Source organism: Mandrillus leucophaeus, unplaced genomic scaffold (genome assembly GCF_000951045.1).
Source record: "Mandrillus leucophaeus isolate KB7577 unplaced genomic scaffold, Mleu.le_1.0 Scaffold413, whole genome shotgun sequence".
NCBI lineage: Eukaryota > Metazoa > Chordata > Mammalia > Primates > Cercopithecidae > Mandrillus > Mandrillus leucophaeus.
In genome coordinates, this window is record NW_012104399.1 from 276,151 (window position 1) to 299,641 (window position 23,491).

General features: G+C 33.5%; 1 protein-coding gene across 1 annotated transcript in view; it reads left to right on the forward strand.

Annotated features, from left to right (window-relative positions):
* The window catches only part of AGL (amylo-alpha-1, 6-glucosidase, 4-alpha-glucanotransferase), a 77,877-nt gene that overhangs the window by 17,717 nt on the left and 36,669 nt on the right, over nucleotides 1-23,491 (forward strand). The window contains exons 6-25 of the mRNA XM_011992555.1: nucleotides 48-229; nucleotides 406-517; nucleotides 4,264-4,387; nucleotides 4,733-4,835; nucleotides 4,937-5,034; nucleotides 6,044-6,183; nucleotides 7,230-7,417; nucleotides 9,640-9,763; nucleotides 10,340-10,503; nucleotides 10,781-10,882; nucleotides 10,996-11,151; nucleotides 11,245-11,395; nucleotides 13,804-13,928; nucleotides 14,022-14,134; nucleotides 14,247-14,381; nucleotides 17,672-17,802; nucleotides 20,796-20,932; nucleotides 21,179-21,312; nucleotides 22,004-22,179; nucleotides 22,653-22,686. Of these exons, the coding sequence (XP_011847945.1) occupies nucleotides 48-229; nucleotides 406-517; nucleotides 4,264-4,387; nucleotides 4,733-4,835; nucleotides 4,937-5,034; nucleotides 6,044-6,183; nucleotides 7,230-7,417; nucleotides 9,640-9,763; nucleotides 10,340-10,503; nucleotides 10,781-10,882; nucleotides 10,996-11,151; nucleotides 11,245-11,395; nucleotides 13,804-13,928; nucleotides 14,022-14,134; nucleotides 14,247-14,381; nucleotides 17,672-17,802; nucleotides 20,796-20,932; nucleotides 21,179-21,312; nucleotides 22,004-22,179; nucleotides 22,653-22,686 (2,629 nt within the window). The remainder of the gene's footprint in view (nucleotides 1-47; nucleotides 230-405; nucleotides 518-4,263; nucleotides 4,388-4,732; nucleotides 4,836-4,936; nucleotides 5,035-6,043; nucleotides 6,184-7,229; nucleotides 7,418-9,639; nucleotides 9,764-10,339; nucleotides 10,504-10,780; nucleotides 10,883-10,995; nucleotides 11,152-11,244; nucleotides 11,396-13,803; nucleotides 13,929-14,021; nucleotides 14,135-14,246; nucleotides 14,382-17,671; nucleotides 17,803-20,795; nucleotides 20,933-21,178; nucleotides 21,313-22,003; nucleotides 22,180-22,652; nucleotides 22,687-23,491) is intronic.

The window sequence follows — 23,491 nt, forward strand, 5'->3', positions numbered from 1 at the left end:
TTCAATTTAATTATGAGATACTCCTTTGTGTCTCCTTTTTCCTTCAGCTGCTAATAGTAAATGGATCCAGGAACATCCAGAATGTGCCTATAATCTTGTGAATTCTCCACACTTAAAACCTGCCTGGGTTTTAGACAGAGCACTTTGGCATTTTTCCTGTGATGTTGCAGAAGGGAAATACAAAGAAAAGGGAATACCTGCTTTGATTGAAAATGATCACCATATGAATGTCAGTATGTACAGAGGAGTATCACACTAAAACAGAAAAAATTTCTAAAGTACACATTAAATATATGTTTGAAAATTACTTACAATCTGTATTTTAATATGATAAACAGTATTTGGTTAAATGATTTGAAATAAATATATGTATATATGTGTTTTTTAACTATTGACATTTTTCAGTCCATCCGAAAAATGATTTGGGAGGATATTTTTCCAAAGCTTAAACTCTGGGAATTTTTCCAAGTAGACGTCAACAAAGCAGTTGAGCAATTTAGAAGACTTCTTACACAAGGTAAAGGATATATGCTAGAATGTTCCTATCAATTTTAAGAAATTTAATATTATAAAGGGAAAATTCTTTTGCGTAATGTTATTATTAAATATGTCATTGTATGGTATTTGTGTTATTGTTGATATTATAAAACTGAATCTGTAAGCTGAGAGCAGAGACATCTAAAGGGCATGTCATAAGAACACATAACACAATTATTTCCCCTGGGTACTGTATCTTACTGTTAGTTCCATAGAATGCTCAGAATTTTGTGGAACCCAGTATATAGTTATTAAATGTATGAATGGGAAGTAGGTAGAACAGGTTATTTCAACTGAGAATGGCTTGAAACAAGTTTTGAAACTGAGAGATGTGATAGTCTCCTGTTGTCTATAGTAAGAATCTTAACTGACATAGAGGGGCTTCCAGCTGATTTTCCCCACTATTAAGGCCACCTAACCAGATACTGAAGCCAGATATTGGCGAAATAACAAAAGGTAACGAAGTGAGTCTTCTATTAAGGACATAACTAATCAAGAAGGTAATGTGCCCCCAACAAAATAGGGTAAGAAAAAATAAGTGAAATGAGAAAGTAGGGTTTGTAGGAGACAAATTAGAAAGGATTATTAAGAGCTATCTGCATTTCATATAGGACAACCTAGCAGTGAGGATTTGGAGAAGATCTTAAAATAAATATTTTTTTCTCTTCCAGAAAACAGAACTAGAGTAGGACTCAGAAATAGTGCCTTTAAAGTAGAATGAGCTCTAGGATACTCAGTCAGCTTCATACATCAACTTTTGCAATTGTGTAACACCTTAGTACAGGAATTTTTAATATTAACCTTTCTTCCTGTTTCATTTTACTAAAGGGCCTCTATCTTCCCTTCCCCCAGTAAGCTGTATTATTTACATGAAATAATATGTGCTCATTATAAAGAGAAAAAGCCCAATAGTTCGAATGTGTAAGAAAATAGAATGTATGACCTCCTCTCTCCCAAAACCCACATCTCAGCTACTATATATTGTTTCTGATATTTAAGACTCTTCTTGAAAAAAATTCAATTTGATATATAATTGTATGTAATTCTATATATGGTATGTACATAAGTTTTATATTTATATTATTTTTACACATGCAAATAAGACTAGAACATAAACCGTCAACAACTTGTTCTTTTAGTTGACAATATAAATTTATTATAGCTAATTATTTCTTTTAACCTCTGTATAGCAATATGCTGTTTTTAAAGTACTTGAATTTATTTAGCCTTTTTGATAGGTTGTTTCCAGATTTTTCATTTTTCATTCATTCATTCAATGCATATTCATTGAACCACCTACTGCTGTGTGCTAGACATTCCTCCAGGCATGAGGATTCAGTGGTAAACAGAACAAAGTCCTTTCCCTGGATAAACTTCCAGTCTCATAAGCTGTACTGCAGAAAATACATCCCTGTACATGTTATGTTTACTTGCTTACGTGAGTCAATCTGAAGGATAAATTGTTAAGCGTGAAATTATTGAGTCAAAGGGTATATAGATTTCAAATATAATAAATTTATTTTCACAGCAAGTTATACCAACTTAATATTATCACTAACATTAGATATCATTAACCTTTATCATGTTTGTCAATCAGGCAAAACATACTTTATTTTAATTTACATTACTTTCTTTTTTTTTGAGACGGAGTCTCGCTCTGTCACCAGGCTAGAGTGCAGTGGTGTGATCTCGGCTCACTGCAACCTCCACCTCCCAGGTTCAAGTGATTCTCCTGCCTCAGCCTTCCAAGTAACTGAAACTACAGGCATGCGCCACCACACCCAGCTAATTTTTGTATTTTTAGTAGAGATGGGGTTTCACCATGTTGGCCAGGATGGTCTCTATCTCTTGACCTCATGATCCGCCTGCCTCGGCCTCCCAGAGTGCTGGGATTACAGGCGTGAGCCACGGTGCCCAGCCTTTTAAGTTACATTTATTAGCTTATTAGTGAAGTATATTTTTACATGTTAATTAGCTATTTATATTTCTTCCATTAATTGCCGTTAATGTTTCTTCTCATTTTTCTATTGAGTTGTCTGTTTTTTATATTGACATTATTATTGATTATTACATGGGCCTCAAATATATCCTCCTAGTATGCTCTTGATCTTTCAACTCTTGTTTATGGTGACATTTTTTTTCGATGTTGTCAAACTTCTCAATTTCTGATGGCTTCCAATTTTATATCATGCTTAGAAAAGACCTTCCATCAGCATTCTCTTTTCTTCTAATTTGTATTTTTACATTTGAATGTTTAATATACCTGAAATTTATTTTTGTATATTATATAAAGAAGATATTTAACTTGATTTGTATTTTTAAAATTATATTGAGTTGAAAATCCATCCTTTTATACTGATTTGAAGTACCACCGTAATACTTCATAGTGTATGGTAATATACAAAATATACATCTGTTATCTGTGCTCTTCCACTGATCCATCTCTTTTATTCTGTCAATACTAAAGACTAAATACTAAATACTAAAGTTTATACTGATGGCATAGCTTTTTCTCTTTTTCAAACATTTCATTTCTTGGCAGTGTTCTTTTTTTTTTTTTTTTTTGAGATGGAGTTTCACTCTTGTTGCCTAGGCTGAAGTGCAGTGGCATGATCTCCGCTCACTGCAACCTCCACTTCCTGGATTCAAGCGATTCTCCTGCCTCAGCCTCCCAAGTAGCTGGGATTACAGGCATGTGCCACCACACCCAGCGAATTCTGTATTTTTAGTAGAGATGGGGTTTCTCCATGTTGGTCTCGAACTGGCTGGTCTTGAACTCCTGACCTTAGGTGATCCGCCTGCCTCAGCCTCCCAAAATGCTGGGATTACAGGTGTTAGCCACCGTGCCCGCGGCAGTTTTCATATATTTACTCTTGCAGATGAACCTTAGAAACTGGATTTTAAGAATCGATTTGTATTTTATGCTGTTTTGTGAGGCGAACATGAATAACCACTGCACTATGGAAACCCATTATTTTATGTTTTTTTGTGTTTTTATAAGTCATTTCAAAGTCTCTCTGGAATAAGCCAGATACAAATTAATTAGTTAATATAAAATCAAGTTCAATGGAGGCAATCCTGTACCAATTCTTAATTTTATTACAAACAAGTTCCAGAAAAAGAGTGAAAATTTCCCCAAAAACCATTTCTTTCCCTTTTAATTTTTAAGTTATTATCTAAGGAATATGGTTGATGAAAAGGGAAAGAAAGTATTAAGCTTGTGTGCTTCTTTTAGAGAATACAAAGAAAGTCAGGTTGTTAATAAGACTTTAGGAAGCAAACTTTGAAAGCAATCTTGAAAAAGAACTCCTAATGTTAGAATATGTGGTAGCACATGGGAGGAAAGCACGTTCCACTAAAGTCCTTAATGTGTTTAAAAAAAAAAAAAAAAAAGAATAGAATAGAATAAGTGAATGCTGATGTAGGCAGAAAAGTGGTGCTGGAATTGAATTGATAGGAATCCTTGTGTCTTTCTTTTATGTTATTTTTGTCTCTCTGTGTTTCTTTCTCCACACGCCTCGTGTGTGTGTGTGTGTGTGTGTGTGTGTGTGTGTGTACACACAGCAAGATGAGAAGGGGAGGAGGTAGAAGGATACTTGTGGAAGTATCCTTTTCAATGAAAAAATTATTTTCAATGAAAAAATTATAGGCCCCAAATTAGAAAATAGTGACAGTTATAATCTTTGTGGATAGTTGCATTTAAGATACCATCTTTTTTTCTTTTAGAAAATAGGAGAGTAACCAAGTCTGATCCAAACCAACATCTTAAGATTATTCAAGATCCTGAATACAGACGATTTGGCTGTACTGTAGATATGAACATTGCACTAACGACTTTCATACCACATGAGTATGTAATGTGTTTTTTTCTGTGAAATAAAGAATATTACTTATAAACCTTTATGGCTAGTATGATTTTCATACTACTTATTAAAAACGCTTAATAGAAAATGAAATAAAGTAATTCACTGTAATTCTGCTATTTCAGCACATGACATTTTCCCAACTTTTTCTGTGTGTGGGCCATGTTGCTATATTTGTGTATAAACATTTTTACAATTGAAAAACGTCATCAGCCATAATTGAAATCCTGATGAATATATTTAAGGTTTCTGTGACCTTTGTTAGAAATTTTTTAAAGGTAGAATCTGTAAAGCCATTAAATACTATATCTGCATTTCTCCATCTGCTCTAGCAATGGGCCAGCAGCAATTGAAGAATGCTGTAATTGGTTTCGTAAGAGAATTGAGGAATTAAATTCAGAGAAGCATCGACTCATTAACTACCATCAGGAACAGGTTTTACTTATTTTTGAACTGCTGCTTTTCCTTGCATCTTATTACTATTTTTTTGTTGTCTTGATGATGATGATGATCTAACACAATTTAATGTTTTTCAGGCAGTTAATTGCCTTTTGGGAAATGTGTTTTATGAACGACTGGCTGGCCATGGTCCAAAACTAGGACCTGTCACTAGAAAGCATCCTTTAGTTACCAGGTGTTGCATTTTTGTCTTTTTTTTTCTTATTGATGGTTGAACATTGAAAATTGTATTTAACATCTGAAATTAACCTAAATGTTTTCTTTAACATGTGACTTCCAGTACATTTCTTAAATTGAAATGGAAGTTTTGATTTGGACATAGGCTTAATATTAACTCATTTTGTTAGGCAAATATTTTGTTAGAGAAACTGTCATCAGTATGAACCAATTTATAGTTATCATTTACTTTAATGTTTCTGGAGGACTGCATACTTAGTGATAAATTCAATATTAATCAATTTAAGCAAGCATCTAGCTCCTTACTTTGTAAGTGACATGAAGCATAGGTTGGGCAACTAGAGTGTAGTAAAAGCCTTTGCATAACTTTTTACTTAAGAGTCTTTTTTTAAAACGTCTTTGCAAAGTAACATCAATGCCTCCATTATTATTTTTTTTTTCTTTGAGATGGAGTCTCGTTCTGTCACCCAGGCTGGAGTGCAGTGGCGCGATCTCAGCTCACTGCAACCTCTGCCTCCCGGGTTCAAGTGATTCTCCTGCCTCAGCCACCCAAGTAGCCAGGCTACAGGGGTGCACCACCATGCCCAGCTAATTTTTGTAGTTTTAGTAGAGACGGGGTTTCCCCATGTTGGCCAGGCTGGTCTCAAACTCCTGACCTCAGGTAATCCGCCTGCCTCAGCCTCCCAAAGTTCTGGGATTGCAGGCATGAGCCACCATGCCTGGCTACCTCAATGATTTTTTAAAATAGTTTTATGAAGTTTTAAACATTATTTTAAATGTTAGCCAGCTATCCTGTTGTGTTAACTCCCTATTTCTCACATTCTACTAGATTTACTCAAAAAGTCTATTGAAGATTCTTGACCTATGTTGAACTTTTTTTCTATAAATAGCATCAAACTAATTTTATTCTATTCATTAGAGAAGAAGTTTAGTTTTAATGTTGCAAATTCATATTCTCTCCAAGGAGTTTCTTTGTATGGATTTAATATTTAATTATATTTTCATAGGTATTTTACTTTCCCATTTGAAGAAATGGACTTCTCTGTGGAAGAATCTATGATTCATCTCCCAAATAAAGCTTGTTTTCTGATGGCACACAACGGATGGGTAATGGGAGATGATCCTCTTCGAAACTTTGCTGAACCAGGTATATAATTTTTAACTTCTCTATGGATAGGGAAAGAATAGTTCATGGCAAGGTCAAAATAAAATCTGCTTTATTGATTTTCTTCCCCATTATTCTATTGGTTTTTAAACTATTTCACCAGTAAAGGTACCAGAGGTACATACAATTTGAGAAAGAAAACATAGAGTCAACAAATAAAGAAGTTCATCTTCTTTCCTCTCCTTTGCCTTCCTACCTTTTATCCTCTCAAACAGAATAACTTTTATGTATCTATTTTCTATACTGTGGGTCTATGTAAGCTTTTATTTGGACAAAATATTATTGCATTTTTACAAACAAGTTTGAAACCACTGCTATTACAATTACGTTGCCATAAGAGATATTTTCACTCATTGGCCAGAGGTATTAAGACATTTCAGTGGCAATTAAACTAGAACCTAATGGTTTGAGGTCCCCCCTCACTCTTAGTGTGTTGTTTTTCTATAGCTATTTCATTACCAGGAAGAATGTTGCAGGAGCTCATTGATATATTTATTTTTTAACATTTCAAAACTAGAAGTCTATTTTAGTGACATCAGAATTTATTCAGAAATCTTATGCTTTTTTTTAAGAGTATAAATTTGGGTGTAAGTATCTCTGCCCTCTTTTTTCTAGCCATTCTAAACAAAATCAAGCCATTCTGCTGTATGCCATGGATCTAATATAACCTGTTGCCAAAAATAAGTAGGAGGGTGGAAATGGAGCTTTAAATGTCTTGGTAGAACTATGGTTTTGAAAGGCCTATGATATTAACATTTCTGTTTTCCCTTATGAAGTGACTTGGATTTTTGAAATTGAGGACACATTTTTGGAAGAAACTATAAGCTAGAGTTTTTTCAGAGTAGCTATGAGAAATAAATTATTATTAATTTTTTAAAACATTATCTCATACCACTTTAGATACAATTTTAACCAATATATCATTCGTGGGAGAAATGATCAAAGCAATTTAAAAATCAATGTTTCCATGAAGTAATTGTTTTCATTTTATTTCTTGAACTATTGAAAGCAATCTCTTTTCTGAACAGGCTCAGAAGTTTACCTAAGGAGAGAACTTATTTGCTGGGGAGACAGTGTTAAATTGCGCTATGGGAATAAACCAGAGGACTGTCCTTTTCTCTGGGCACACATGAAAAAATACACTGAAATAACTGCAACTTATTTCCAGGGAGTACGTCTTGATAACTGCCACTCAACACCTCTTCATGTAGCTGAGGTACAGAAAAACAATTTATCTACATTAAGAAAAGAAATTCAGTGTTCTTTCCTAGCTTTCCTTAAGTAGACTATGCAGGTAAATGTTTCCTTTTGCTAGTTGGACACCGACATTGATTTGGTGGTAGTGTTTATCACTATTGCATAATTAGCATAATTCTAACACTCTTTTGATGCAGTTGTTATGGAATACTGGGCTACAAAATATTTAACTAATTAATTTTAAAATTTTAATTTAGGGAAGTTGATCATATTGTTTCTGATAATATGGAGCGCTTTTGTAAATACATGAAATGTGTTTACAATACATAAAATGTATATTGGCTACTGTAAATACATAAATGTTAATTTTTCTTATTTTTAGGTTGCTTTCAATATATTTAGAAGTGACTGTGAAGGTGAATAGCTTATTACACATTATAGTGGTGTGCGCCTGTAGTGCCAGCTACTCGTGAGGCTGAGGCAAGAGAATCACTTGAACCCAGGAGGCGAGGGTTGCAGTGAACTGAGATCACACCACTGCACTCCAGCGTAGCGACAGAGTGAGACTCTGTCTAAAAAAAAAAATAAATAAAATAAAATTTTTAAAATATTAACGTTATAGCATATTGAAGCCAGTCTAGCCTCATCGATTTAATTTTTATTATTTATAAAAATATGTGTAAACATAAACATTGTCTATTCCTCTTTGAGCTCTTTACAATAACTTCTGAACAATGCCAGTACTTACAATATTACCTTCTATCTAATACAACTTTGTAATTAAACTCATAATTTTCATCCTGCTTATAAGATTTTTTTTAATTTATTATTTTTAGAAACCCTACAGTAGCACTGCTTGTAAGATTTTTGATAGCTTCCTAGTGACCAGTGTCACCTAGGTCTTCTTTGGAAATGTGTGTTTACCTGAAAAATATCTTATTTGTATAATATTAAAGCAGTATTATAATGTGTATGTTTCAAGTCCTGTGATGAAAAATTGATTTGATTTGGAGGGATTTAGTGAACATTAGTTAAGCTGATAGAACATTGTCTAGTTCCAGAAAATGACGGCTTTATTTTATTGTGCTTTTAGCAACAGCAAAAAAAAATATGCTTCTAAGATTATTATATGGCAGAAAAGAATGTTCAAACTTAATTTTAAATTACAAAACTAGGATTCTACTTGTTAGCTGAGAGAATTTCAAGTATTTTATTAATCTTTGTGCAAATGTTATGTTTAACAGTTTGGAACCTATCTGATTTTTTATTATAAACCAGTGTTTATAATAAACAGCTAGATAGATAGCACCAATGTTAAATATAAATCACACAAGTAGAAATTGTAAGGTATGAGAGTTTTTAAGAGTTTTATCATCATCTGTAGGAGAAACTAGCTTCAATCTGGTCAGGCAGACCTAATCTTTCCAACAGCTACGTAATTCATCAGGGAATTTGTGAATAATTGTTTAGTCAACTACCTGGAAATTAAGTCTGATTAAAGTTTTAAAAATAAGCACATAGGCCCTGGCACAGTGGCTCACGTCTGTAATCCCAGCACTTTTAGGCCAAGGCAGGCAGATCACCTGAGGTTGGGAGTTTGCGACCAGCCTGACCAACGTGGAGAAACCCTGTCTCTACTAAAAATACAAAATTAGCTGGGTGTGGTGGCACATGCTTGTAATCCCAGCTACTCAGGAGGCTGAGGCGGGAGAATCACTTGAACCTGGAAGGCGGAGGTTGTGGTGAGCTCAGATCACGCCATTGCACTCCAGCCTGGGCAACAAGAAAGAAACTCGGTCTCAAAAATAGATAGATAGATAGATAGATAGATAGATAGATAGATAGATAGATAGATAGATAGATAGATAGATAGATAAGCAAACAGGGAGAAAGCCTAACAGAATTGTAGTGTTATGATTTACATTTAGTAATATGAAACTAACATTTTTCTTCTTCTTTTTCTCTCTCATGTCTCAATATCTTTGCAAAATCTAATCTTCCTTTTTAACTGTTTTCTTCTCTTTATAAATTCTCTTGTTTCTATGTGTTTTGGTATGTTTGATATTTTCTTACATATGTACAATGAAATTTTATTTGGAAATTCTTCTTGAATTTCCGTTTTATCTTGCTGCATATTTTTCTATGTCAAATCCATGCCTCCTTTTGTCTCCTTCCTTCCTCCTATCTTGCTTTTCTCTTTGTTACATTTATTTGTTACATTTGTCGCTGTGCTTTTTACAGTACATGTTGGATGCTGCTAGGAATTTGCAACCCAATTTATATGTAGTAGCTGAACTGTTCACAGGAAGTGAAGATCTGGACAATATCTTTGTTACTAGACTGGGCATTAGTTCCTTAATAAGAGGTAGGCTTGTTGGAGTGTATTTCCCATCTAAAACTTTAGCTTTGATTAAAGGATTTAATAGCTTCATATGCAATGCTTAATAATTTTTTAACACAGTTAATGTTCTTTTAAATAGTTTGTGTGACATATTCTAATATGACTCATTCTATTTTTATCAGTATAAATTTCTGCTTGGGGGTAAGGTACCTCATTTCAAATTGAAAGACCAGTAGGATGAACTGAAGACTCACTAACAAAACCATTTTTTGTTGCTGAAAATACGTAAACCTATTTTTCATCTTCTACTGGGAGATATGATGTAAAGTTTAGATGTTTTACACTGAATTTTGTGTAGCTTACATCCCAGTAAACAACGTATGTTCCCTTTTCCTTACATGAGCCATTTCTCCAGTTAAGTTACGGGGGAAAACTTTTTTGTCACTTAAACTAGTAGACATTTGTTTAAATCCTTAAAGCAGTTTTTTTTTTATAATATTGATGTGGTCTTTATTTTGAAAATCATTTATGATAAGAAATCTAACCTCTTCCTGGACATAAATAATGAAGATTGTTAAAATATTCTGTAATGCTCTGCAGAGGCAATGAGTGCATATAATAGTCATGAAGAGGGCAGATTAGTTTACCGATATGGAGGAGAACCTGTTGGATCCTTTGTTCAGCCCTGTTTGAGGCCTTTAATGCCAGCTATTGCACATGCCTTGTTTATGGATATTACCCATGATAATGAGTGTCCTATTGTGGTAAGCACCTAATCTTTTTCATGTACTTATTTTGCTGAATGCTTTGATAATTAACTCTCTAACACTTGGTCACAATCATTTCCATATACTTCAAACTAGTGTCTTAGATTTACAACTGATTTATAATACATAGTTTTCAGAATGTTTTGCTTGTTTAAAAGCAAATTAATTTACCTTATGAATGTATTTATGTAATTATCCTTTTACTTCATTATGCTATAGAATGGCATTTTGCATTTGAAAGAAAGCAAACTTTTGCTTTGTTGTTGTCTTCTAGCATAGATCAGCATATGATGCTCTTCCAAGTACTACAATTGTTTCTATGGCGTGTTGTGCTAGTGGAAGTACAAGAGGCTATGATGAATTAGTGCCTCATCAGGTTTGTTTATATGTTGTTTTTTAAAACCTACATGGCCAATAACTTTGGGCATTTTTATCAAAAAAAATCATTATAATTAAAATGTATCCATGCTAAATTTTACCTTTGTCTAGATTTCAGTGGTTTCTGAGGAACGGTTTTACACTAAGTGGAATCCTGAAGCATTACCTTCAAATACAGGTGAAGTTAATTTCCAAAGCGGCATTATTGCAGCCAGGTGTGCTATCAATAAGCTTCATCAGGAGCTTGGAGCCAAGGGTTTTATTCAGGCAAGAAATTATTAAATTTGTTTCTTCAGGTTCAATTTCAGAGTAAGTCTTTCCAGTTTGAAAGCTAATCTAGGTGCTCTTTCTGCTTCTCAGGTGTATGTGGATCAAGTTGATGAAGACATAGTGGCAGTAACAAGACACTCACCTAGCATCCATCAGTCTGTTGTGGCTGTATCTAGAACTGCTTTCAGGAATCCCAAGACTTCATTTTACAGCAAGGAAGTGCCTCAAATGTGCATCCCTGGTAATGCAATCTGAGAATTGTTATTGTATTTGTATTATATCATTATATTAAATTATACTGTAACGTTATAGTTACATATCATGTATGTATCATATATATTATAACACAGTGCTACTGTGGATGTACTTGAGAAAAAGAATTTAAACTTTTGCCAGGTGTGATGGCTCACACCTATAAACCCAACACTTCAGGAGGCTGAGGCAGGCAGATCACTTGAGTTCAGGAGTTCAAGACCAGCCTCAGCATTATGGTAAAACTCTGTCTCTATCAAAAAAAGTACAAAAAATTAGGTGGACATGGTGGCAAATGCCTGTAGTCTCAGCTACTCCTGAGGCTGAGGTGGGAGGATCGCTTGAGCCCAGGAGGCAGTGGTTGCAGTGAGTCCAGATCCCACCACTGCACTCTAGCCTGGGTGACAGAGTGAGACCCTGTCTCAAAAAAAAAAAAAAAAAAAATTTTTGGCAACTTATATTTTTACTGGGTGGAACAAAACCTAGACAGAAATACTTTCAAATATTAACATTTTTTGAGTTGTGAAATATTTTTGTTTATATTTTATTTCCTAATTTGTGTAAAATGAACATTTATTTCTCTTCTAGCAGAACAATATATATATTTGTGTTAGTGTATATGTATATACATGTATAAATATATGTCTTTGTGTATAAGCACAGACATACATACAAATATATAAACTAAAATGGAAAATAATATAACCTTATGTTTAAGGCTTTTCATAATCCATCCTCATCTACAATCCTAGCCCTATGTCTGTCCACTATTTCAGCCAAATAGGTATTTTTACTTCTTCCCAAATACTATGTGAATTGTCTGGATCTTTCAAGGTCTAAAGTTGTACCTTCTTTGTTCAGTGATCTCTCTTCCTTCTGAACATACAGCAATTATAGTCTCTATGTACTCCTTTGGCATAGAGAGTCAAAAATTATAAAATACATCCCTGAGATATGTCCTTAATATTACTTGATTTTTTTCTGGATATGTGTATTTTATTGTCTTACTATTATATGTGGTATAGCATAACGTGCTCCTGTTCATGCAGCAGCTGTCAAAGTTTGTTGATTGATTGACCAAATGAAAATTTCCAGAAAAATCATCATATTCTATATTGGTTGCTAGTTGCTGAGTATGCATAGTTCCTGTTTTTAAAAATTATCAACCTGAATACCTAAAAGTTTCTTTAATTGTTCACAGATTTATATTCACTATCCTTATCTGATCTTTGCTAATGTACATATTTAGTTTTACAGGACAACAATCACAATGTACAATATTATCTCTGGTTTTGTTTTGGTCACGGATCATTCCTAAAACATTTCCTCTTGTCAGTCCACAAAATTGTGATTATTATTTTGTTAAATGTTTCATACGTTGTTGTTATGCCCTTTTTAATATTCTTTAGTATGTTTAGTAGTGTTTTAAATATACACTAAGGATAATTGTTTTTTCTTTTAAACAATTTTCTTAGTGTATATTTACAGAGGTAGAATTTCTAGATCAAAAGGTTCTGTTACCTATTGCCAGATTAATGACCTAAAGCTTAAGTTATTTAAAGTAAGGTTGTAATTTTATATAATCCATTGACCCTGCAGTTCTATCCCTAGGTATATATCTGGGAAATTTTCATACATTTCCATTTGAAGATATGCACAACAATATTTATTGCAACATTGTTTATAATAGAGAAAAATTAGAGACAACCGTAATAGAACAGATGTATTTTGGTATATTCATACAGTAGAATATTATTTGACATTTGAAGTAAATGTGCTAGAGCTGATGTAGCAGTGTGAATGAATCTAAAAAATACATTGTTGACCAGTAAAAAGCAAGTTGCAAATATATGTAATTTGAATTCATTTTAATAAAACTTGGAAATAGGGAAAATAATATATGTTGTTTAAGGAAACAGGCATGTGTACTGAAAATGCCAGGAGTAGTGAGCACCAAACTGAATTGAGGTTACCTCTGAAAGTGAAGAATGGGTACACGGACGCTTTACTTGTATTTGTAAATTTTTCTTTAAGTGAGGAAGTGGAACCTGGGTTTTTAATTTTTTTTTTGTATCTGAAATATTCCAATTTTTAAAAAAATGTATGCCTTTCAAGTGATTTGCTTTTTTTCTGCTCAAAATTAGGTAGTTGTTCACCAGAGCTAAGCTATTATTTTGATACATTTCTACTTCAAAAAAAGCTTTGTTAACTAAGTTGTAATTTTTTTTTTTATTGTAAAATGCACCTTGGTTAGAATCATCTACTTTCAGACTTCTAAAAAAAATTAACTGATATTTTCTTTTCAACTTTAAGTTAAATGACTTGAAACCACTTTAGCCTTCCTAATTTTGATGATTCCATATGAAATTTTGTTAAAATGTTTTTATATATTCCTAGGCAAAATTGAAGAAGTAGTTCTTGAAGCTAGAACTATTGAGAGAAATACAAAACCTTATAGGAAGGATGAGAATTCAATCAATGGAATGCCAGATATCACAGTAGAAATTCGAGAACATATTCAGGTATTTAGGACTCTCATCTTACTACTATGTTTAGCATTTAAGGACATTAGAACTATTTGTTGAATGGATTTTTTTAATGTAATTTTTTTCAAGCTTAATGAAAGTAAAATTGTTAAACAAGCTGGAGTTGCCACAAAAGGGCCCAATGAATATGTTCAAGAAATAGAATTTGAAAACTTGTCTCCAGGAAGCGTTATTATATTCAGGTATGTTAACTGAGCTCAAACTGTTGACTTATATTTAAAATAGTTTGCATATCCTGTTAAATTTGAATAAATTACTCTTAAAAATTAACCACTTTTTAATTAACTTTTTCAGAGTTAGTCTTGATCCACACGCACAAGTCGCTGTTGGAATTCTTCGAAATCATCTGACCCAATTCAGTCCTCACTTTAAATCTGGGAGCCTAGCTGTTGACAATTCAGATCCTATATTAAAAATTCCCTTTGCTTCGTAAGTATGCCTTGTTTGATAGAGATTTGCCACTTTAATAAGTGAGTTACCACTAGACTGAATTAAGCAGTTTTAAGGGTCGTCTATATCCTTGCTACTCAAAGTACCGTCCAAGGACCAGCAGTGTCAGCATCACCTGTTGTTAACATTTTACCGTATTGCTTTATAATTTGTGTGTGTACCTGCATGTGTATTCTCTCTATAGATATAGATACACACATGCCTACATGCATACATACACACACACATGCATCTCTCTCTACACACACACACACAATTTATCCAAAGTATTTGAGATTAAGTTGCATACCTCATAGCCTTTACCACATCATTTTTAAAAAATGTCAACATATGATTCTACTTTATGGCTTTACTGTAATTTATTTAAACAGTTTCTATTTTTGGATATCTAGATTGCTTCTAATTATTCCCTATTAGTATGTCTTTGTACATTCATCCTTAGTTATTCCCTTTCTAGATGTCACTGCATACTACAGAAGAATATCAGTTTTGAGGTTTAGACCTGGGTTAAACTTTAGCTTCATTACTGTCAGTATGATCTTGAATAATTTGTTTAGAACTTTCATCATCTCAGTCTCCCATCTGCAAAATTTTGTAAGAATTAAATAGGATAACACATATAAAGCACTTAACACAATACTTGGCACATAGTAAATGCTCATAGTTTGCCATCATTAGTACTAGTATAAATTTTCAGAAATGGAATTTTTGGGTTAGACGAGGGTCCCCAACCTCTGAGCTGGTCCGTGGCCCATTAGGAACCAGGCCGCATAGCAGGAAATGAGTGGCAGGTGAGCTTTATCTGTATTTACAGCTGCACCCCATCACTCGCATTACGGCCTGAACTCTGCCTCCTGTCAGATCAGTGGCTGCATTAAATTCTCATAGGGGCGTGAACCCTATTGTGAATTGTCCATGCAAGGGATTTAGATTGCATGCTGCCTATGAGAATCTAATGCCTGATGATCTGTCACTGTTTCCCGTCACCCCCATATGGCACTGTCTGGTTGCAGGAAAGCAAGCTTAGGGATCCCACTGATTCCACATTATGGTGAGTTGTATAATTATTTCAGTATATATTACAATATAATAATAGTAGAAATAAAGTACACAATAAATATAATGCACTTGAATCATTCCAAAACCACACCCCCTCACCCCCAGTCCATGAAAAAGTGTCTTCTGTGAAACCAGTCCCTGGTGCCAAAAAGGTTAGGGACCATTGGGTTAGACTATATCCATGTGTTTGAGGCTTTTAATACATACTGCCAAATTGCCTCCAGAAAGATTATATTAATTAATACTTTCAGCTCTATCCAAGAGTTTCCATCATTACCAATACCAATATATTATACCACAATATAATATAGTGTTTAAGGGCATGGAGTATAGAACCAGACTAACTGGGTTTGAATTCCATTGCAGACTCTTATTAGCTATAAGAAGTAAGACCTGGCTGAGTGCAGTGGCTCACTCCTATAATCTTAGCACTTTGGTAGGCCAAAGTGGGAGGATTGCTTGAGCCCAGGAGTTCAAGACCAGCCTGGGCAACATAGTGAAACCCTATCTCTAAAAAATGTTTTTAAAAAATTAGCTGGGAGTTGTGGCATACACCTGTGGTCACAGCTGCTCAGGAAGCTGAGGTAGGAGCATCAGCATCAGTTGAGCCCAGGAGGTCTAGGCTGCAATGAGCCATGATTGTGCCACTGCTCTCCAGCCTGGGCAACAGAGCAAGACCCTGTCTCTAGAAAAAAAGAGACCTTTGAGAATTTATAATAGACATAATTATAGCACCTTTCTTCCAGAGTTGTGAGGATTACTTGAGTAAAACACAATAGTTTTTCACGACACTATGTGAAAACACATAGTGATTGATAAGTGTTAGCTGTTACTAATCAAACTGGTAAATATAAAATAGTTAAAAATAACATCTCATATAATTTAAATATTAGTTAAGCTAAATTATTTTGTTCATTGGCCATTTGTATTTATTTGTTGAAGTGTAGTTTTATGTATTACCCCATTTTGCCATTGTGTTCAGCTTTTTTTGTTGTTTTGTAAGACTTTTTATTGTTAAGGATATTAACTCTTAATTCAAACTATTCTTAATAAAGTAGTTGCATTCTTAACCAAAAAATCTGTGATGAAGCAGCTTTGTGTTGGATGAACTGCTTGTAAAATGCATGTTCCTCCTCAGACCTGCTCAGATTATTCTGGAGCAAGGCCAAAAAATTTGCAGTTTTATAAGATCCCCAAGTAATTTTTAGGCAAGGAGTCCACTGGCTATGTGTTGAAAAATACTGCCCTAGAATGGAGTTGATACTGAGGCTTCTGAATGATTTGACTCAGGCCTGACTCACAAACTAGCTCTGAGGAGGAAAGCTGAGATGGAGAGAACAAAGCACAGATGACAATGATTTTCTAAATTGAGCCAGAACTAAAAGAGAAAGAAGAATATACATTCAAGTGGATATGTGTTCACATAAAATGGCAGTCATGTAAAATGAAATTACCTGAGCATCTGTTATAGAAGCACAGGAAAATACAGTCAGCTGTATTCAGGTGTGGTCAGTTATACAGTCTTACTGCTGACCAAACAAAGGGAAATCAAGGCCATGATAGTCAGTCTTCCCTCTGACAGTTATCAGGAGGCATCTTAATCTGAGAAAATCCTGGTCTCTTGAATAAACAAGCTGAGAGGCAGTGCAGCCTTAAAGAAGAGAAGAGAAGGGACGTGGAGAATAGTATAAAGGCAGAGAGCACGTGATTTCCTAGGCCGTTAACTGACTTTTTATTATTCATTTAGTGATCCTCTGATAAGTATTCTTAGTATACAATAACTAGCATAAAAAGTTTTTGATGTCTCACTTAGGGAAATATAAAGGAGGGAAATCAGATGAGAACACATAAATAAATAAAAGACGGAAGGAAAACACTAAGTCCAAACTAGAAAGGCTAAAAAAACAAATTTATAAGATCAAGGATATAGAAGCCAAAATATTTTCCCAGCATACTTCTAATCAATACAATTTGGTACTTGATTATTTCCTTGGTTTGGAAGTATTGTTGCTTCTAATTGAATCTTTTGCATAATTTGTCCTTTAATAATTACTTATAATGTATGAATGTAATGTTTATTTGAATGCTGAGTTCCTAAAACATATACTGCTAAGACATTTTATGATTATAATTCAGATTATCTTCTTTTGTTTCTATTGACAACAAGCAAAACTTCAATATATGATTATCTTTATGTTTCCAATTCTTAGTATTGCCTCCAAATTAACTTTGGCTGAGCTAAATCAGATCCTTTACCGATGTGAATCAGAAGAAAAGGAAGATGGTGGAGGGTGCTATGACATACCAAACTGGTCAGCCCTTAAATATGCAGGTCTTCAAGGTAAGCAAATAGAAGGACAGCTGAGCTTTGCGTTTTTCTTTTAGGGTCGTCTGGTGTCTTCTTTACAGGCGATAGAGTATATAGGCTCAGAGTATGCCTGCTTGGGTTGCAATTATGGCTCTGCTCCTACTCATTGATTGACCTTTGGCAAGTAATATACCCTCTCTGTGCACCAATTTCTGCCTCTATAAAATTTGAATAATATTATCTAATTTAGAAGGTTTTTGTGAGGATTAGTGAGATCATTCACATAAAACACTGAAAACGGGATGTAACACAAAGTAATTACCCAGTAAATTTTACCTAGAATTACTAGTTCTATCTCTTTCCTTAAGGTCTGTGTAGCTCTTTATGTATACTTGGACCTTAATTAATGTTTCTTGACCTGGTTTATTATATAAGAAGAAACAGAATATGCTTGTTTGGGCCCCAAGTGAGATTAGGTTGTAAATATAATCCATTCACCTTTTTTTAAATCTAATTGGAAATATTGCATATTTGTTTTATCTTGTAAAGAGAACTTACAGTAAAACATAGAGTAGTTGTAAGATGAGTTAAAGGAATTAAATATTTATCAGTTTAATTCATCTAGTTGGTAATATTTCCTTAGATGTTTAAGAAATTTGCTTTATCACACCTGTATTCCTAGTTCATGTAGTTTTCCACTTATGCCTTTTATTCAACTCTTTCTTTGTCCATCTAACCCATCTTTAAGGACTAATTTAATTCTTGCATCTTTCATAAAAGCTTCTTTAACTATTGCTTTTTACAGTAATTTCTTTGTCCTCCAGATACCCATTGCATTTATTTTCTATACCTCTTACTTGGCCCTTGAAATATAATGCCTTGTTTTGGTAATTAGTATAATGATTTTTGTGAATCTCTATCATTGTGATTAAGAAACAGGCTTTAAAACCAGATTTCCTGGGTTACATTGACTAGCTTTATAACCTGAAGTAAATGCTCTATGGCTTAGTTTTCTCATCTGCAGAGTGGTACCTACCACAGGGATTATGGTTAGGATTAATGAATTAATACATGTGAACAGCTCACTAGATGACACCTAGTTTATACTAAGTAATTGGAAATTTCTTAAATTTTTAAAACTTAAATTGGAAATTTCTTAAATTCCTTAAAACCACACTAAGTAAGTAGGCTGCATACCTTGAGAAAGAATTAAGTTTTATCTTTTTTATGCTTCTTGTTTTTTAGCTTTTGTATTTCCTACAAAACCAAGCACATAAGCATTTCTCAATAAACTTTTTTGAGACTTTTTGAACTTAACGATATTTTTTTCTAAAATATTCTCATTTTTAACACAAAATGTTTTGTCCTGTAAGAAAGAAATATATGTGAGCCAGACATGGTGGCTCCCGCCTGTAATCTCATGCTTTGGGAGGCCAGAGCAGGAGGATCACTTGAGCTGGAGAGAGGTTTGAGGCTACAGTGAACTATGATCGTGCCACTGCCCTCCAGCGTGGGTGACAGAGCAAGACTGTGTCTCAAAAAATAAATAAATTTATTTAATTAATTTTAAAAAGATGTATATATGTTACCAGATTTAAGTAATTATCTGCTTCATTTTCACTCTGAGTTGTTAAACTACTTCTAGTTCACTAAAAAGACCAAATTTGTGTGTTCTTTTTCTAGCCTTTATCTTTCTTATAGTTAAGTTTGCTTCTTTGCTAATTCTCCTTGTCTTTCTAATGAAATGATTCTTCTTATCTTTTCTAAATAGAATTGCCCTTACCTGTTTATTTTTTGCTGCTTTATACTAATCCCTTTCCCCTCTGATCGTTTAATATTTTCAGCAACCCACATATTTCCAGCAGGCTGCTAATAGGAGCCTCAGGTTAAATCAGATTTAACTACTTTGTTGACCTTTCTTTCCCCTAAACAAAATGTATTTCCCTTCTTATAATATGGTATATCTAGTCATGTTGGAATCCAGGAGTCCATTTTGGATCTGCGCCTTTCATCCTCAATATCCAGTCAGTCATTATGATTTGTGGATTCTTTTCCATATTCTGTTGGGTACACCATATCCTTTTTATTTCCAGTTTTCACTCTATTCTAGGACTAAATCCTATAAACAAAACCAACTAACCAGTTTTCCAAATCTTGTTACCTCATCTGCAAATCATTCCATTTCATTGGTCATCATCAGATCTGTTTCTAAAACACTGTGTTCCTTATGTCCTTCCATTATTCCACAGTGAGACCAAAATTTACCGAGCATTATCTGCTGTCCATGAAAATGCTAGGGCATATGTAGAATATTATTTTATAGTCTTGTTTCCCAACATCTTTATGTTTTAAGTATATGTATATATGTGTGTGTGTCTATATATGTGTGTGTATATATGTTTCCCAACATCTTTATATTTTAAGTATATGTGTATATATGTATGTATATATATATATACATACACACACACCCCTCACTTTGATATTTCACTTAGTGCTAAGTACCTCCCGTTAAATTTCAACAATTCCTTCCAAAGCATACTTTACTCTTATTATATCCATAGGTGTTCTTGTTCCCTCTGAAACCAGTTCTATGATTTCCTTAAATCTAGCCTGAATATTGATGAACCCACTACTTTTCAACATGAAAAAACATAGGCTTATCACTTTTCTTTCTTGAGATGCTTTTGGGCAGGGAAGCCATGCCAGTTACCCTTGAATATTATAACATTAAAATCCAAAAGAATAAGACCAGTCCCAGAAGTTATGAATCCTGAAAAGCTCTTTATATCTCTTGTGACAGTGGTCTCCTTCAGTATGCCTTTGTAACTTGGCTCAAGCCAATATTGCCACACTTATCTTGAACTATATTAAGCGCTGTTGGGGACTGGGTAGCCCTTGTGTCTGCCTCTAATACATATTCACCCCAAATCACTACAATAGACACTAGCAGAGTAGGGACTAGAGGATATACGAACAAATTGATGCTACCAATAATACAGCATGACATGTCTCTGCATTTTCAGGTTTAATGTCTGTATTGGCAGAAATAAGACCAAAGAATGACTTGGGGCATCCTTTTTGTAATAATTTGAGATCTGGAGATTGGATGATTGACTATGTCAGTAACCGGCTTATTTCACGATCAGGAACTATTGCTGAAGTAAGTAGAACTATATTATAGTCCCAAAAAAATCAAGGACATAATAATAAATATTACCATGTTATATATACTATTTAGATTGTTTTCTAACCTGAACTGTTTTCCTCCTTTCTTCATCATCTTTCAGTACTAGTAAATGGAAATAGGGTTTATAGATTACTAAAGTTGCATGTTTAGATTTACCTCTATAAACACACCTAGCCTATACACATACCAAATTAACTTTCAAATTTATTTTTATAACAGGTTGGTAAATGGTTGCAGGCTATGTTCTTCTACCTGAAGCAGATCCCACGTTACCTTATCCCATGTTACTTTGATGCTATATTAATTGGTGCATATACCACTCTTCTGGATATAGCATGGAAGCAGATGTCAAGGTACATCCAACAAAACTTGAATAAATGGGCATATCTGTGTAGAAACTATATACAGAGTCACTTCATACATGTTCTTAAAAAACCAAACCATGAAGAACTGTCATAGAACTGAAAAGGCTTGTAGGTGGATAGTAAATTTATTAGCATCCTTTAGTCTGTGTAGCATACAAAAACAAGCTTGAATATTATAAAATCTATTCTAAAAGCTAATAAAATATATTGATAAGAGTATTGTTTTATATTGTTTCTGTGTATTCATTGACTTACTAAGTTAATTGATAAAATTTCTGAAACATACATGTATGATTTTTCTAATTTTTCATCAAGAGGAAAAAATTCCACTATTATTATGAATGAAATTTGCCTTTAATGATGAATTTTCCTAAAATGGAACCACAAATTTAAGCGTACTAGTGAGAGCCACCAAATTGATTAGGACATAATTTCAGAAGAACAAACTTTCATTTCTGCCATTTGTTTTACAACCATCTGTGGACTGTAAGCCAGCTAAAATAATGGGTGAAATGAAAGTAGTTTTGAAATCTAACCAAATTTTAAAAAATTTTAACTAATATGACCATTGTTACAGATTGTATAGAAAAATCATTTGAAGGAAAGAAACCAAGTAAAATAAAACTGCTAAAAATTGTTATATTTCTACAAGTAATTAATTCCATCACTTTTGTTACAGCTTTGTTCAGAATGGTTCAACCTTTGTGAAACACCTTTCATTGGGTTCAGTTCAACTGTGTGGAGTAGGAAAATTCCCTTCCCTGCCAATTCTTTCACCTGCACTAACGGATGTACCTTATAGATTAAATGAGATCACAAAAGAAAAGGAGCAATGTTGTGTTTCTCTAGCTGCAGGTAAGGAATTATGTACAAGGTTGAAATATGTAAATAAGTAGTATTCACAGGAGAAAAGTTATAGGAAAATGATTATTTTTAAAAACCTTGTAACGTTACTTAAGATTTTATTTTACCGCTTAGTACATTTCATAGATTTTCACTCGTAAAAATAGTAACCATGCATACTGTTTAGTTATAACTGTGCGCCAGGCATTTATGTGTGTTTTTTATGGCTAGCTGATGCTTTTCTTCATGTTTCTGTTTTTTCCAACTCTTGACATTCTGTTTTTTTTTTAATCAAATTTATTTTACTATCTTCTTTTCTATATTTTCCCCAATTTTAAAAAATAAACCCAACCTTGTAATTATCAAGGGATCATGTAAAGGTCCCTAAAGATGGATGTTAAAAAAAAGATGTTAAATAATTTTTTCCATGGGTCTAATTGCAATCAAATGCTTTCAACATTTGAATCAATATCCTTTATTCCAAGAAGATTTAAAACCTGAATCAAGTAACAAATTCAAGTAAGCAAAATAGACTAAAGGACAGGCTTTTGTTTTCTTTTTAATACATTTCAAGCATATTTCTAGAAAGTACTTAGTATTTGAGGCAACTGAAGTTTAGAACTTTCCAAACTAAACTGAAAAATACCAAGTTACAGGAAGAAAGAAGTAGTATTATCTGTGTAATTCCCTCTTTTACCCTTAAATTTGCAGCTACTTAGACCAGATAAAAAGACTTAGTGATACCCAACAGCTAAAATAAAAATTACCTTTCCATTAAAAATGTTCATGAAACATTCATAAAACGCTGTTTTAGTTCTGTAATTGTGTTTTTAGATTTTCACTTGACTGTTTGATCTCCTGGTATCCATTGTTGCCTCATGAATCCATGCAGATGCTCGTGAAACAACCTTAGCCAGAGGGGCAAAAGAAACATTGATGTAAATAACTTGGTTTTAAAGCCTACTTTTTAGAAGCCTATTACAAAAAGTAGTAATTTCAACCTTTTTGATTGTGTACTGCTGTTGTTAAACATCTTCAAAACATACACTTTAAACGATATACTGATATAAGCTGTTACATCTGACACATTTATCAGGTATGATATAAAACAAAAACTAAAAAATTAAGTTGATAAACAAATACAAGTAAAAGTGTAATATTTGCTTCTAGCATCCCAAGGGAGTGTTTGCCTACTCTTTACTTGCAAAAAACAAGACTGTATTCAGATTTGCAGATAGGTTTTTTGGGGTTCATTTTAAACTGATTGGGAATGTCTTCCTTTGGTTATAGTATTGCAACAGCAATTAAAAACAATGGCTCATAC